This window comes from Hibiscus syriacus, unplaced genomic scaffold (assembly GCF_006381635.1).
Source record: "Hibiscus syriacus cultivar Baekdansim isolate YM2019G1 unplaced genomic scaffold, ASM638163v2 tig00111199_pilon, whole genome shotgun sequence".
NCBI classification, from domain to species: Eukaryota; Viridiplantae; Streptophyta; class Magnoliopsida; order Malvales; family Malvaceae; genus Hibiscus; species Hibiscus syriacus.
Window position 1 is genome coordinate 441,047 of NW_024063015.1, and position 13,081 is coordinate 454,127.

At 32.1% G+C, this 13,081-nt stretch overlaps 1 protein-coding gene and 1 pseudogene across 1 annotated transcript; one reads left to right on the forward strand and one right to left on the reverse strand.

Moving 5' to 3' along the window:
• Positions 1 to 208: 208 nt before the first annotated feature.
• LOC120155594 lies at positions 209 to 1,721 on the forward strand (annotated as a pseudogene).
• Positions 1,722 to 8,988: 7,267 nt separating this feature from the next.
• LOC120155608 (transcription factor bHLH130-like) lies at positions 8,989 to 12,431 on the reverse strand. Its single transcript, XM_039167126.1, has 6 exons — positions 11,619 to 12,431; positions 10,746 to 11,023; positions 10,492 to 10,662; positions 10,348 to 10,413; positions 10,175 to 10,243; positions 8,989 to 9,236 (listed from the first exon to the last, which is right to left on the reverse strand). The coding sequence occupies exons 1-6, from the start codon at positions 12,028 to 12,030 to the stop codon at positions 9,165 to 9,167; spliced, it is 1,068 nt and encodes a 355-aa protein (XP_039023057.1). The 5' UTR covers positions 12,031 to 12,431; the 3' UTR covers positions 8,989 to 9,164.
• Positions 12,432 to 13,081: the final 650 nt, after the last annotated feature.

The window sequence follows — 13,081 nt, forward strand, 5'->3', positions numbered from 1 at the left end:
AATGTATGTAAAATTAAAAAATATATTATATAAATAACTCATATATATATATATATATATCAACAAACCTAACCTAAAAAAATGCTAATAGGAATATTCAATAAGACTATTTAATTTAATAAAAAATACTATTTAAAACTTAAACTAACAAAACCCATATAATAAAAACGCCCAAAACCCAATCACACGACCCATAAAAAACCCTAATAACAGAATATATGTGTTAGAATTGTATTTGGTAGTCGCCACACCACACAGATAGCAGCAGCAAAGGAGCAAAATGGCAGCGAAAAGGAAGACTCCGGTGAAGAGCAGAAACCCATATCTGATACGTGGTGTGGGCAAGTATTCCAGGTCCAAGATGTACCATAAGCGTGGTCTCTGGGCAATCAAGGCCAAAAATGGCGGTGTTTTCCCCCGCCACGACTCCAAGCCTAAGTCCCCCGCCGCCGCCGAGAAACCTCCTAAGTTTTATCCAGCCGAGGATGTCAAGAAGCTGCTTCTTAACAAGCGCAAGCCTAAACCGACCAAGCTCAGGTTCTTCTCTTTGAATTCAATATTCGTTTATTGGTAATTTTTTCATGGAAATATTCCTTAGTGTTGTGTTTTTGCTTTTGTTTAGAGTGAGCATTACACCAGGGACGGTATTGATTTTGTTGGCTGGGAGGTTTATGGGGAAGAGAGTTGTTTTCTTGAAACAACTTACTTCTGGTCTCCTTTTGGTAACTGGTGAGTTTTTAAAACACATTTGACCTCAATATGTCGTTTTTGTTGAAATTTTCTTGATGAAATGAAATCAGTGACTTAAAATGTAATTGTATAGGAGTTGCAGATCATAGTTAAAAATTTAATTATGGTTTATGTTATTCAAATACAAGCTGGATGTATGAAAATGGTGTTAAAACATTTGTTATAGGTTTCTCCTGTATTATTTACTAAATTTCAATTTGTAGTAGGTTGCATTTAAATTCTTGTGTTGCTTCTACATATTGATTATATGCTGTCATAACAAACCCGTGCCAGAGATCGTGTGCGGCTATCATGATGGAGGTTTATTTGATGCTTTTACTTGTATTATATTTGTTTCGAAATTCTTGCCATTATCTGCGAGTGTTTTGCTCAAATATGGGAGGTCATATAATGGCAGGACCGTTCAAGATTAACGGTGTTCCTCTAAGGCGAGTGAACCAGTCCTATGCCATTGCTACTTCTACCAAGGTTGACATTTCACGAGTGAATGTTGAGAAGTTTGATGACAAGTACTTTTCCAAGGAAGCACAAAGAAAAAGAAGAAGAGCGAGGGAGAGTTTTTCGAAGCCGAAAAAGAGGCAAGTTTGTTTTATTGCAAGCATTACCAAATGGGTTTTTATAGCATAATGTGCTGATTGTGTTTTCTATAACTTTTTATCAAAAAAATTGTAGGATAAGAAGAAACTGCCAGAAGACAAGAAAGAAGACCAGAAAGCTGTTGACACCGTATTAATAAAGTCCATTGAGGGAGTCCCAGATTTGAAGGCCTACCTCAGTGCAAGGTTTTCTCTCAAGTCTGGCATGAAACCTCACGAGCTGGTCTTCTAGAGGGTATTTTGCATTTTGTGATGTTAAAATGCTCTCTCTACTTTTGTAATCTTTTGGTTTAGATTATTTGTGGTTTTATTTTATCGAATGATATATGTTGAAAACCTAAAATTTGAACCTTTAAAGGTTTCCTTATTTGATTGTGTTCTGTGCTAATCTGATTGAAGCTTATTCTAATAAAAGAAAGAGGATCGAAGAGTACGAGTTAAGTTGAGCTCGAATAGTAAAGAATAAGAAAAAGGATCTAGGTAGCATTAGGTTTATTAAGGACAACAATGGTGTTCTTTTAGCGAAAGATCATGATATTAAGATGGTTTGGGGTAGTTACTTCTTTGGCTTATTTAATGACGGTGCATCTCCCTGTAGAGATAGTACCGTTGATGGGTCAGCCGACCATCATACTACGGCCAATGACTGCCCTACAAGTAGGATTGGGTTTGAGGAAGTCAAAATGGTTCTTAGAAAGATGGGAAGGGACAAAACTGTCGATCCTGATCAAATTCCTATCACTGTGTGGTTGGCCCTAGGAGAAGAGAGAGTTAAGTGGTTGATCAACATCTTTAATATTATTTTAGAGACTGTCAAGATACCAGATGAGTGGAGAGAGTCCACGGTGATACCAATCTATAAGAATAAAGGAGATCCCCAACGTTGTGGTAACTACAGAGGTATTAAACTACTCAGTCATACCATGAAGTTATGGAAAATGGTGATAGAGGTTAGGTTGAGACAAGTTACTAGGGTTTCGGAAAATCAATTTGGCTTTATGCCAGGCAGGTCTACCACGGAGGCGATTCATCTACTTCGACGACTTATGGAGAAATATAGGAAAAAGTCTAGAGATCTTCACATAGCATTCATTGACCTTGAGAAGGCTTATGATAGCGTTCCCCGAGATACGATCTGGAAGACTTTGGAAACGAGACGGATCCCAACTGTTTATATCCGGGCAATTCGTGATATGTATTGTAGATCTACTACACACGTCAGGACTACAGTTGGTGACACCGAGGCATTCCCAGTGGAAATCGGACTCCACCAGGGGTCAGCTCTTAGCCCTTACATCTTCGCCTTGATTATGAACGACATCTATTGTGCGACACCTGACGGTGTACCATGGTGTATGATTTTCGCTGACGACATTGTCCTAGTTGCTGAAACAAAATCTGAGTTGAATAGTAGATTGGCTACCTGGAAGACTGCTTTGGAAGAAAAAGGTCTAAGGATCAATATTGAAAAGACAGAGTATTTATGTTCAAACTTCAGTGGGGACCAAAACGATGAAGATGTAGAAGTATGCATAGAAGGACACGTTCTCCCCTCAAAGGATTGTTTCAAGTACCTAGGGTCTATGATACATAAAGATGGGGGTGTAGAAGATGACGTTACATACCGTATAAAGGCGGGATGGCTAAAGTGGAGGGCCGCTACTGGAGTTTTGTGTGACAAGAAGGTGCCTCTAAAACTTAAGGGAAAATTTTATAGAATGGCAATAAGACTAGCACTGCTGTATGGATCAGAATGTTGGGCAACCAAGAAGGATCATGTAAGGAGGATAGAGGCCGCAGAAATGAGAATGCTTCGATGAACATGCGGTAGGACTCTGTGGGATATAACAACGAACTCTGCTATTAGGATGTCCTTGGGGGTGGTGCCTGTTTCCGAAAAATTGAGGGAGGGAAGACTACGGTGGTTTGGGCATGTCCTTAGGCGACTACCGTCGGATGCGGTCAGGAGGGTAGAGTCGATTACAGTCGACGGTGCCAGAAGGAGAGGACGACCAATGAGGAAGTGGGAAGACTGCTTGGGATCTTATTTGATGGATTTAGCCCTTACCGAGGACATGACCTCTGATAGGAAAGTATGGAGACTCAAAACTAGGGTAGTCGAGTAGTGTGGGTAACTTCTACTTTTTATACGTTTCTGTTATTGGTATTTATGAAGGCTTAGAACTGGGCTTGCTTTCGTTGACTTCTGTGTAACATTCTCTTCACTTTTAAATTTAGTCGGGTCTTTTTGTCTATATGCAGAGATTTTTTCGTATGGATTTATTTGCAGGGATTACTGCCCAAGTACAAACGCGCATATGATATTAATGATATTAATGTATGCATATGAATATTGTTCAACTATGTATTTATGTATTTATTTAAACATGCATTGCACTTTATCTATATTTTTAATTTTCTGACTGCCGGAGGTCTTCTACGGAAGCTACTTTCAACCTGGCGTTGGGGGCAACCTACTACCCTACCTCTCCCTTACCCCATTGCATATGGGAATTGGGTTTTGTTGTTGTTGTATATTGAACACAGTGGTTATTATGTTTGAACACTGCGTGGTAATAATAAGAAATCATAATTATTAAAGCAATGGTGAAATGAATCAAATATGTAAGCAAAAGGTGTCAAACATCCTTTCTATTTCAATTTCGTTTCTAATATATTTGGTTAAATATATATTTTTTTAAATGTCAGAATTGAAAAATTATTCTCATTCGTAGCCCCTATCACGCTAAAATTAAATGGGTTTATGAGGAGCCAAGTAGTTTCCAGTAATGTAAAACTGCATTTGAATCCTAGTTATATTTTTCTTGTTCTATCCGTAAGACGAATGTCGACATAAATTCTTGGTCGAGAGGGCCATATGAACTACATCATTTCAAGGTCACAATGATGTTTATATACATTTCAAATTTCTCCCAATCCAGGGACCGAAATTGATGGCCATATATACACTCAAGATTCATGTTATCTTTTTTATGTACGATGAAAGCGAACTAATTTGGCCAAAATGCTTTTAGAAACCCTATGATATAAAAGGTTGATGATGCGATATTATGTATAATTTCTTTTGATCTTTAATCATTATAGTTTTCCCTTGTATTTTCTTCCTTGATCCATATATCATATCTATTAAGTATAATTTATGGTAAGCAACTACTAAATTGAGAAGAAATCATATACATATACATCAAACAAAAATATTAAACGTAAAGATACCGAAAAAAACGAAACTTTTCATTGAGAATGTAGTCAAACATCAAAAGAATCCATTATTCATTATAATATTCATTGTCTCTATCAAACGAGATGTTTTACAAAGTGATAAATGAGTGGCGAGCGAACTAAACAATTTGGTAGAATGTTTCGCTACATAATTATGATTGCATTGACAAACTACCTTTTACCAAAGAGGAGATCTGATATACATGACCACTGACAAACCAATTAGAAAACAAATGTGGTGAATATATTTTTGTGCAAGCACCAACATAACCGCAAAGGTATAAGAAAAATATATCAAAATTTATAACGAACGTGCCACAAGAGTACAGAGAAAGTGTCAAAAAAATAGAGAAAAGTATGTCACAAGGACAAAGATTTTTATTTATAATTAAAAAACTCAAGAAAAAAATAAAAATATAATATAAAAAATAATAATCATTGATGTTCGACAACGAATATTAAGATTAATATTGTTATCGACAAAACAAAAATAAAAAATAATAACAAAAAAATATCAGAGAAAAGCTTAGGGGAAAAACCCAAATATTCTTGACGTGGCGTACTATAATTATATTAATGGTATAAAATTCTAACTGTCATGTAGTATACTATAATATAATGTAATGCTGTCACATGGTATTTAAAAAAAATTATTTTAAAATATTAAAAAATAAAAAATATATTAATTTAAAAAATAATTTTTTATTTAAAAATTTAAAAGTTATTAAATACCTTTTTGAGTTTGAGAACTTAAAGAAGTGTAAAAAACGTTATGGGGCTTAACAATTTTGGGTAAAGTGTGTATATAGTCCCCCAAAACTCTTAGGGTTTTTCTATTTTGGTCACTCAATCTTTGAAACTTACAATATAGTTATCGAACTTTAGTTCATTTTCAATAAGGTCCATGCCATACATCTGTTAGTTTTTGCTGTCACATGGTATTTCAAAAAATAATAATTTTTATTTTAAAATATTAAAAAAATATTGTTTTAAAAAATTAATTTTTTTAAAAAAAATTTAAAAGTTATTAAATACCTTTTTGAGTTTGAGAACTTAAAGAAGTGTAAAAAAATTATTGGGCTTAATAAATTTTGGGTAAAGTACATAAATAATCCCTCTTAGGGTATTTTTCATTTTAGTCACCCAATTTTTGAAACTTATAATATAGTCATCAAACTTTTAGTTCACTTTCAGTAAAATCCATGCCATACCTCTATTAGTTTTTGCAGTCATATAGTATTTCAAAAAAAAATATTTTAAAATATGAAAAATGAAAAATACTAATTTTTTTTAAAAAATAAATTTTTTATTTAAAAGTTTAAAAGTTATTAAATACCGTTTTGAGTTTGAAAACTTAATGAAGTGTAAAAAACATTATGGGGCTTAACAAATTTTGAGTAAAGTATATAAATAGTTCCTAAACTATTAGGGTATTTTCATTTTGGTCACTCAATTTTTGAAACTTACAATACAGTCATCGAACTTTTAATTCGTTCAGTAGGGTCTATGTCGTACCTCTGTTAGTTTTTGCTGTCACATGGTATTTCAAATAAAAAAATATTTTAAATATTAAAAATTTAAAAAAATTATTTTAAAAAATGGGTTTTATTTAAAATTTTAAAAGTTATTAAATATCTTTTTGAGTTTGAGAACTTATGGATAAAATATACAAATAGTCCCCAAACTCTTAGGGTATTTTCATTTTGGTCGCTCAATTTTTAAAACTTACAATATAGTTATCAAACTTTTAGTTCGTTTTCAGTAAGGATCATCCCATACCTCTGTTAGTTTTTGCTTTCACTTTTCAAAAAAAATATTTTAAAATATTAAAAAATTTATAAAAATTTAATTTTTATTTAAAATTTTAAAAGTTATTAAATACCTTTTTGAGTTTGAGAATCTAAAGAAGTGTAAAAAATATTATGGGGATTAACAATTTTGGGTAAAGTATATAAATAGTCCTCAAACTATTAGGGTATCTTCATTTTGGTCACTTAATTTTTGAAACTTATAATATAATCATCGAACTTTTAGTTTGTTTTTTGTAAGGTCCATGCCATACCTTTGTTAGTTTTTGCTGTCACATGGAATTTCAAAAAAATATTTTAAAATATTAATAAATAAATGATATTGTTTTAAAAAAATAATTTTTATTTAAAAATTTAAAAGTTATTAAATACCTTTTTGAGTTTGAGAACTTAAAGAAGCGTTAAAAACATTATGGGGCTTAACAATTTTTGGGTAAAGTATATAAATAGTACCCAAACTATTAGGGTATTTTCATTTTAATTACTCAGTTTTTGAAACTTACAATATAGTCATCAAACATTTATTTCGTTTTTAGTAAGGTCCATAATAAACATCTGTTAGTTTTGCTATCACATGGTATTTCAAAATAAAATTTTGATTTAAAATATTAAAAAATATTTTTTATAAAAATTAATTTTTTATTTACAAATTTAAAAGTTATTAAATACCTTTTTGAGTTTGAGAACTTAAAGAAGTGTTAAAAACATACGGGGCTTAACAAATTTTGGGTAAAGTATATAAATAGTCCCCCAAAGTATTAGGACATTTTCATTTTGATCATCAATTTTTGACACTTATAATATAGTCATCGAACTTTTAGTTCATATTCAATAAAGTCCATGCCATACCTATGTTAGTTTTTGCTGTCACATGGTATTTCAAAAAAAAATATTTTTTTAAAAAATATTAAAAAATAAAAATATTATTTTAAAAGAATTAATTTTAAAGAAATTAAAATTTATTAAATACCTTTTTGAGTTTGAGAACTTAATGAAATGTAAAAAACATTATGGGGCTTAACAATATTTGGGTAAAGTATATAAATAGTCCCCAAACTCTTAAGGTATTTTCATTTTGGTAACTCATTTTTTGAAACTTACAATATAGTCATCAAACTTTTAGTTTGTTTTTAGTAAGGTCCATGACATACCTATGTTAGATTTTGCTGTCACATGGCATTTCAAAAAAAATTATTTTAAAATAAAAAAAATATTATTTTTAAAAAATAAATTTTTTATTTAAAAATTATTAAATATCTTTTTGAGTTTGAGACTTTAAAGAAGTGTAAAAAACATTAATCAATGTGATATCCAAGATTTAACTGTAACATTTGAGGGAAATATAAGAAATTACAAATGCACTCACAATTAATCCAGACGAGTGAAGCTCGTCTAGTGCGCGTGGTCGTTTCCTTTGTTGTTTTGCCAATAATTCGCTTGTACATGCAAGCTCTACAGGTTAAATTTGTTGTTTTCGATCAGGAGTAGCCAACGCCTGAGGTAATTTTTTAAAAGAAGGTTTGAGGATGAAGACGATTGTTTTAATTTTTAAGGAAGATCTTGATTGATTCTGCCGATCATAAGATTTGTTCATACGTACTGCACCAATTATTGATGATAATAAGATGGTCTCGTTGATCATTGGCGATTTGCTCCTTCTAGTTTGAACGGAGAGTCACGGTTGATAAGAAAATGATCGTTGGGTGATGTTTAGATGAAACGAAAAGTTGATCATGGAAGATGAAGAAGAGATATAAGGTTCATGATGGTTCCATTTGCTTTTACTGTCTTGATCACAAATATATATAGCGACCTTTAGAGCATATTTCACTCTTAAGGTTATCATGACCTTTTGTAGGTCGATAGGTTAAATAGATTTAGTAATTACATCTTAAATTTCATTTTAGTAAATCACGTGAAATTGTCATGTCTTATCTACGCATTACAATCGATTCAAAGATATATTCCCAAGATATGAGAACTCTTTCGGAGCTCCAATAAACGAGAGATTTGTACGATGACATTGACCGATGATGTGCTGACGATTTCAATGAATTTAATCTAATGGAAGTTTATAAATGAAAACTCATTTTTTGATAATTTTATCTAAATACCCTTATTTTTTTACCTAAGTACTCTTTTTTTATTATAAATAAAAACTCCCTTCTTCATTTTCAACTCACTCATTTCTTCATTTTTCTTTTTCTTTTATATTTTCTCTTCAAAAATATAATAATTTATATTTTCTCTCTTCACAAATATAGTAAAATAAATCTTAGAATAAAATTCATTTTCTGAAATTATAACAATTCCAACAAAATTACGTCTAAGATAGTGACCACATGACACAATAGTATTATTTAATCTTCTTTCATTCATTTATTTATTTATTTGTTCAATCGGTGATCTTTTATTTTACAATGAATTATTTGTCCAACACAACCTCACATCTAAATTAATTGAACTGTTTGAAATAAGATATAATTGATAACTATTGAATTTAAGCATATACAACAATTTCTCTATCTCAGAGGTACTGCCACCTTTTTTATTAAAAAAAAGTGTAAAATTGCGATACAAAAACATGTCACGTCCTATACAATTTTGCTCTTTATTTCATAACCTTCAAACTGGGAAACTTTGTTAGCTTACAGGATTTGATTCTTTGTAATGACAACGTGGCCCAACCTTTTACATAGAAAAAAAAGAGAGAGTAACAAATCATTTTTCTCATACTTTCTTCATTGATTCGTAGAGAAGCGAAGCAAAATCATAGAACTTGATTAAGCACTGCCTTCTTAATATTTAAGCACTTGCAGTTGGCGCGATTGTCACTCAGAGTCTGCAAAACAGCATTATTGTAAGTGTAAAGCGAATAGCAAAAGTATGGTGATTCGAGGTGATACAGAACGAAACCAAGATATCAGCCTATACGAAAGATAAATAATACTTTTTTGATGCTTAAATTTATTTGCGATCCACGAGGAACTGTACGAGGTAGGTAAAAATTCAATAAACACTCGAATCGAATAGACTATATTCTAGTTCGAATAATTGAGGCACAATCAAGATATGATTTTTGAGTTGGAATTTGTGACCTCAGCCAATAATGCTTATGATTTTTCTAATTTATTCTCTAACAAAACGTGTGAGGAACTTTTTTTGAGAATAGAGTTGTAGGTGAGACGAGACAAATCGTAAGCTACTCGAATTTGTTTCTGTTAAAATTCAATAAACACTCGAATCGAATAGACTATATTCTAGTTCGAACTTTACTCAAATTCTTAACAAGTCAAAAGAACTACTTTATACTCAACTCGAAAAACTCGTGAAAAACTCAAAAAATAATATATCAAAATTTTAATTTTTAAATTAATAACAATATTAACACATTTTTTTAATACGATTTAAGGTTTCAATATTCTTAAAGTTCAAGTTTGAATTCGAGTTTAAATTTAAACTGAACTCAATTTTGAGCTTCGACTGAACTGAGTCCGAGAATCTTTCAAGTTCAAATTTTTTCGAGCTCGAATCAAGCTTCAATTTTTTATTTCGATTTGAGTATGGAAATCTTAGGCTCATGATCTTTTGAGTAGGGTCGAGCTTCAATTTTTTATTTCGAGTTCAAGTCGAACTTGAAAACTTCAAACTCGCGAGATTTCGAGTCAAGTCGAGTTCAGTAATACTTGAGCTCGATTACACTCGTTCACATCCCTATTTGAAATGCAAAATATAATTAATTATAGAAAATTGTGGTCGAGGTTGTCCTCTATTACGTACCTTGAACTGTTTTTGAAGCTCCTTGATGTACTCCACTGCCAAGTCTAACATGTCTGCTGTGTTTGTTTGCTGCCCCATGAAAACCCCAAAACATGCCGTGTTAAATTTAACAGACTTAAGGAGACAGATGATTTCAGAACTGAATGTACACATTTAGAAAAACATCATCTTACCTTGTCCATGTTTGGGACAAGCTCTTGAAGCTTTCTCATCCGTTCACTGATACGGGTTCTTCTCACCTGAAAAAAGCAATTTACCCTTTATGAAACCTCCGAATTATGTACAAATAAACAACATAAGCTGCAAAAATCTATTACCCTTTCTGCAATGCTTCGAGGATGAGTAGCACAACCACGCTTAGCTCTAATCTTACAAGGGACTGAATCTTGAAAATGTAGATACTTCTCCACCGCAGCCATCTCATTTGAAGTCTTTGGTAGACTCAAATGGTGCGATAATACATGAACACCACTTCCACCATCTCCATTCTATTGATCAAAACAACCACTCATTAATATATAATCTATGTTTGTTGAGTTATCTTGATCATCGAAATGCGACTTAATCATACCTTGTTAGTGGAAAAGAACTCGTGGTCGTTTTCTCGCGACCTTTTCAAGCCGGAGAAATTCTGCGTTAGTTGTGCGGTGTTCCAAGAACCGTCGTCGAAGCTATTAGCCCCGATGCTGTCATTGCCGATTTCGGATATCTGCGACAACCTGCTCAGTGAAGAAGGTTGTCTTGCTGTGAAGCTAATATGATTCTTCAATCTGTTGGAAGATGGACTTAATTCCCCAGTAGTACCATTCACCCCACTGTAGTTTCCCAAACCTTTCATGCTGACATAGCCTGCAATTCATTCAATTAACACAATTTCAGCTAACTTTGGCCAAACCAATGGATTCAGCATACAGCCTCTAAACATTCAGGTTCTGTAGTTTAATTTACAAAAAATCCTAAAGATTATCAGCTTTTCAGATCCTATTTTTCAACACTGAATCTGTTCAGCAATAGCACAAACAAAACTTCCATGTTTGAATGGGTCATTATCTAACTTTTAAGTATCTTCTTTGCTCGTTTTAAAATTCATATTTAGGGTTTGTGATAATTCCTTCTACCAACAACATAATATCTGTTAAACATTTTTTTTCAAATCATTGACAACGTTGTCGATCTTACAAATTCAACTACTTAAACCAAAACATGTTAAAAGAGCAACACTCTTTCACACCACTAAGGTAATGGATTTCATTTTTTTATTAAATACACCAAAAAAATATAATTTTATTTTTTCCATCTTTTCCAATTTTACCAAACAAATCCTAAATGCTAGGGGGAACCATTTACCAAAATAGGACACTGAAAAAGTCCAAAAAACTTACCAAACAAAGCAATAGCCAAAATAAAGTGATAATCATAAATAAGAACAAGAAAATAGTAGTACCATTTTGAACAGATAAGTTGGTAAAAAGCCCTGGCGGCGAGCTGCTTTGCCTTACTAGGCTAGAAGTATCAGGTTTCCCTCGACTCTGCTGATCCATTCCCAATAAGTCGTATGAGCTATCCATAGCAGAGCTGTGCCTCGGATACTGAGGCAGCAAACCTGAAAAGCTCGGCGTCGAACTTGCATAGCTAACAGCCGACTCTGATCCAGATTTATCCTCGATTTCACCGTTTCCGCCGCCGCCGCTTGAATTCATGAATCTGGATATATCAAAACCGCCTTTGTTGACTCCGCAATCAACTGTATCGGTGAAATTAGAGAGAAGAGAGCTTGGAGCAGAACGAAAACGCAATAACTCAGGATTAGATTGGTTGTTTTGGTTTTGATAGCTTTGATGGTTACTTGAATCCATTGAAACTTCACCTATTCTACCCTGTTTTTACCCTGTTTTTCTTCTGCTACGTTGCGCTGAGAACTTTTAAGCTAGAAAACTATTCTACGTATCCTTTAAAACGAAGATAAAGATTCTGAAGGAATCTTAGCGTCGATTTCCTGGAAGAGAATTTTCAGCATAGTTTCCAAGCAGAGTCATATAAGATCTTGAAGAAGAAGCGACTAAAAGGAATAGTTTCGTTTTAAGAACTGCAAGACCAAAGCTCCAACAATAATAAGTTGACTAGGGAAGGAAGAAAAAGAAGCTGATATGGAGAAAATGAAAGTTTAAACAAAAGGAAATTGAAGGATTTAGAAGTATAGATAAAAGAAAAAATATGGATTGATGAAGGAAGGAAGCGAGAAATGGAGGTTAAAGAAAAGCCAGATTTGGTTTTCAGAGCAGCAAAAGCAAGGAAGATCTAATGAAAGCAAAAGCTAGCGGTGTCGGTACAAATATAGAAAAAAACAAAAAAGAAAGGAGAAAGAGAGGAGGCTATTACTATAGCTAGAAGTCTAAATATATGCATTTAAAATTTATTTAATAACTTTATTTTATCATTAAAATTTATTTTTTACACTATCTTTTAACTAATTTGATTTTAAAAAATATTGAACCGCATAAATATCGATTTAAACTTTAACTATCATTTATTATAATCAATTATCATGATTACTATTTATTGATAAAAAAAAATTCAACTACAACGATTCATCCTCTTAATTTGAATAAAAAACAGCGGTCAATAAAAAAAATGAATATTGATCAATATTTTTTATAGGAAAAAGATGATCGTAAGAAAGAGAATAGATCATATATAGATGGTAGAAGTTATGATCTTTTCTATACCTTGATCGAAAGATATTTTTAGTCATAATAACTAATATTTATCAGTTACAGTATAATTATAATTATTTATAGACGAATGAATTAAACAAATATAACAGTAAAATCTTAGATATTATGTTGTAGTTTATTTAAAAGTTTTTGTCCAAACAATATCTCTTTTGTCCAAACAATATCTCTTTAG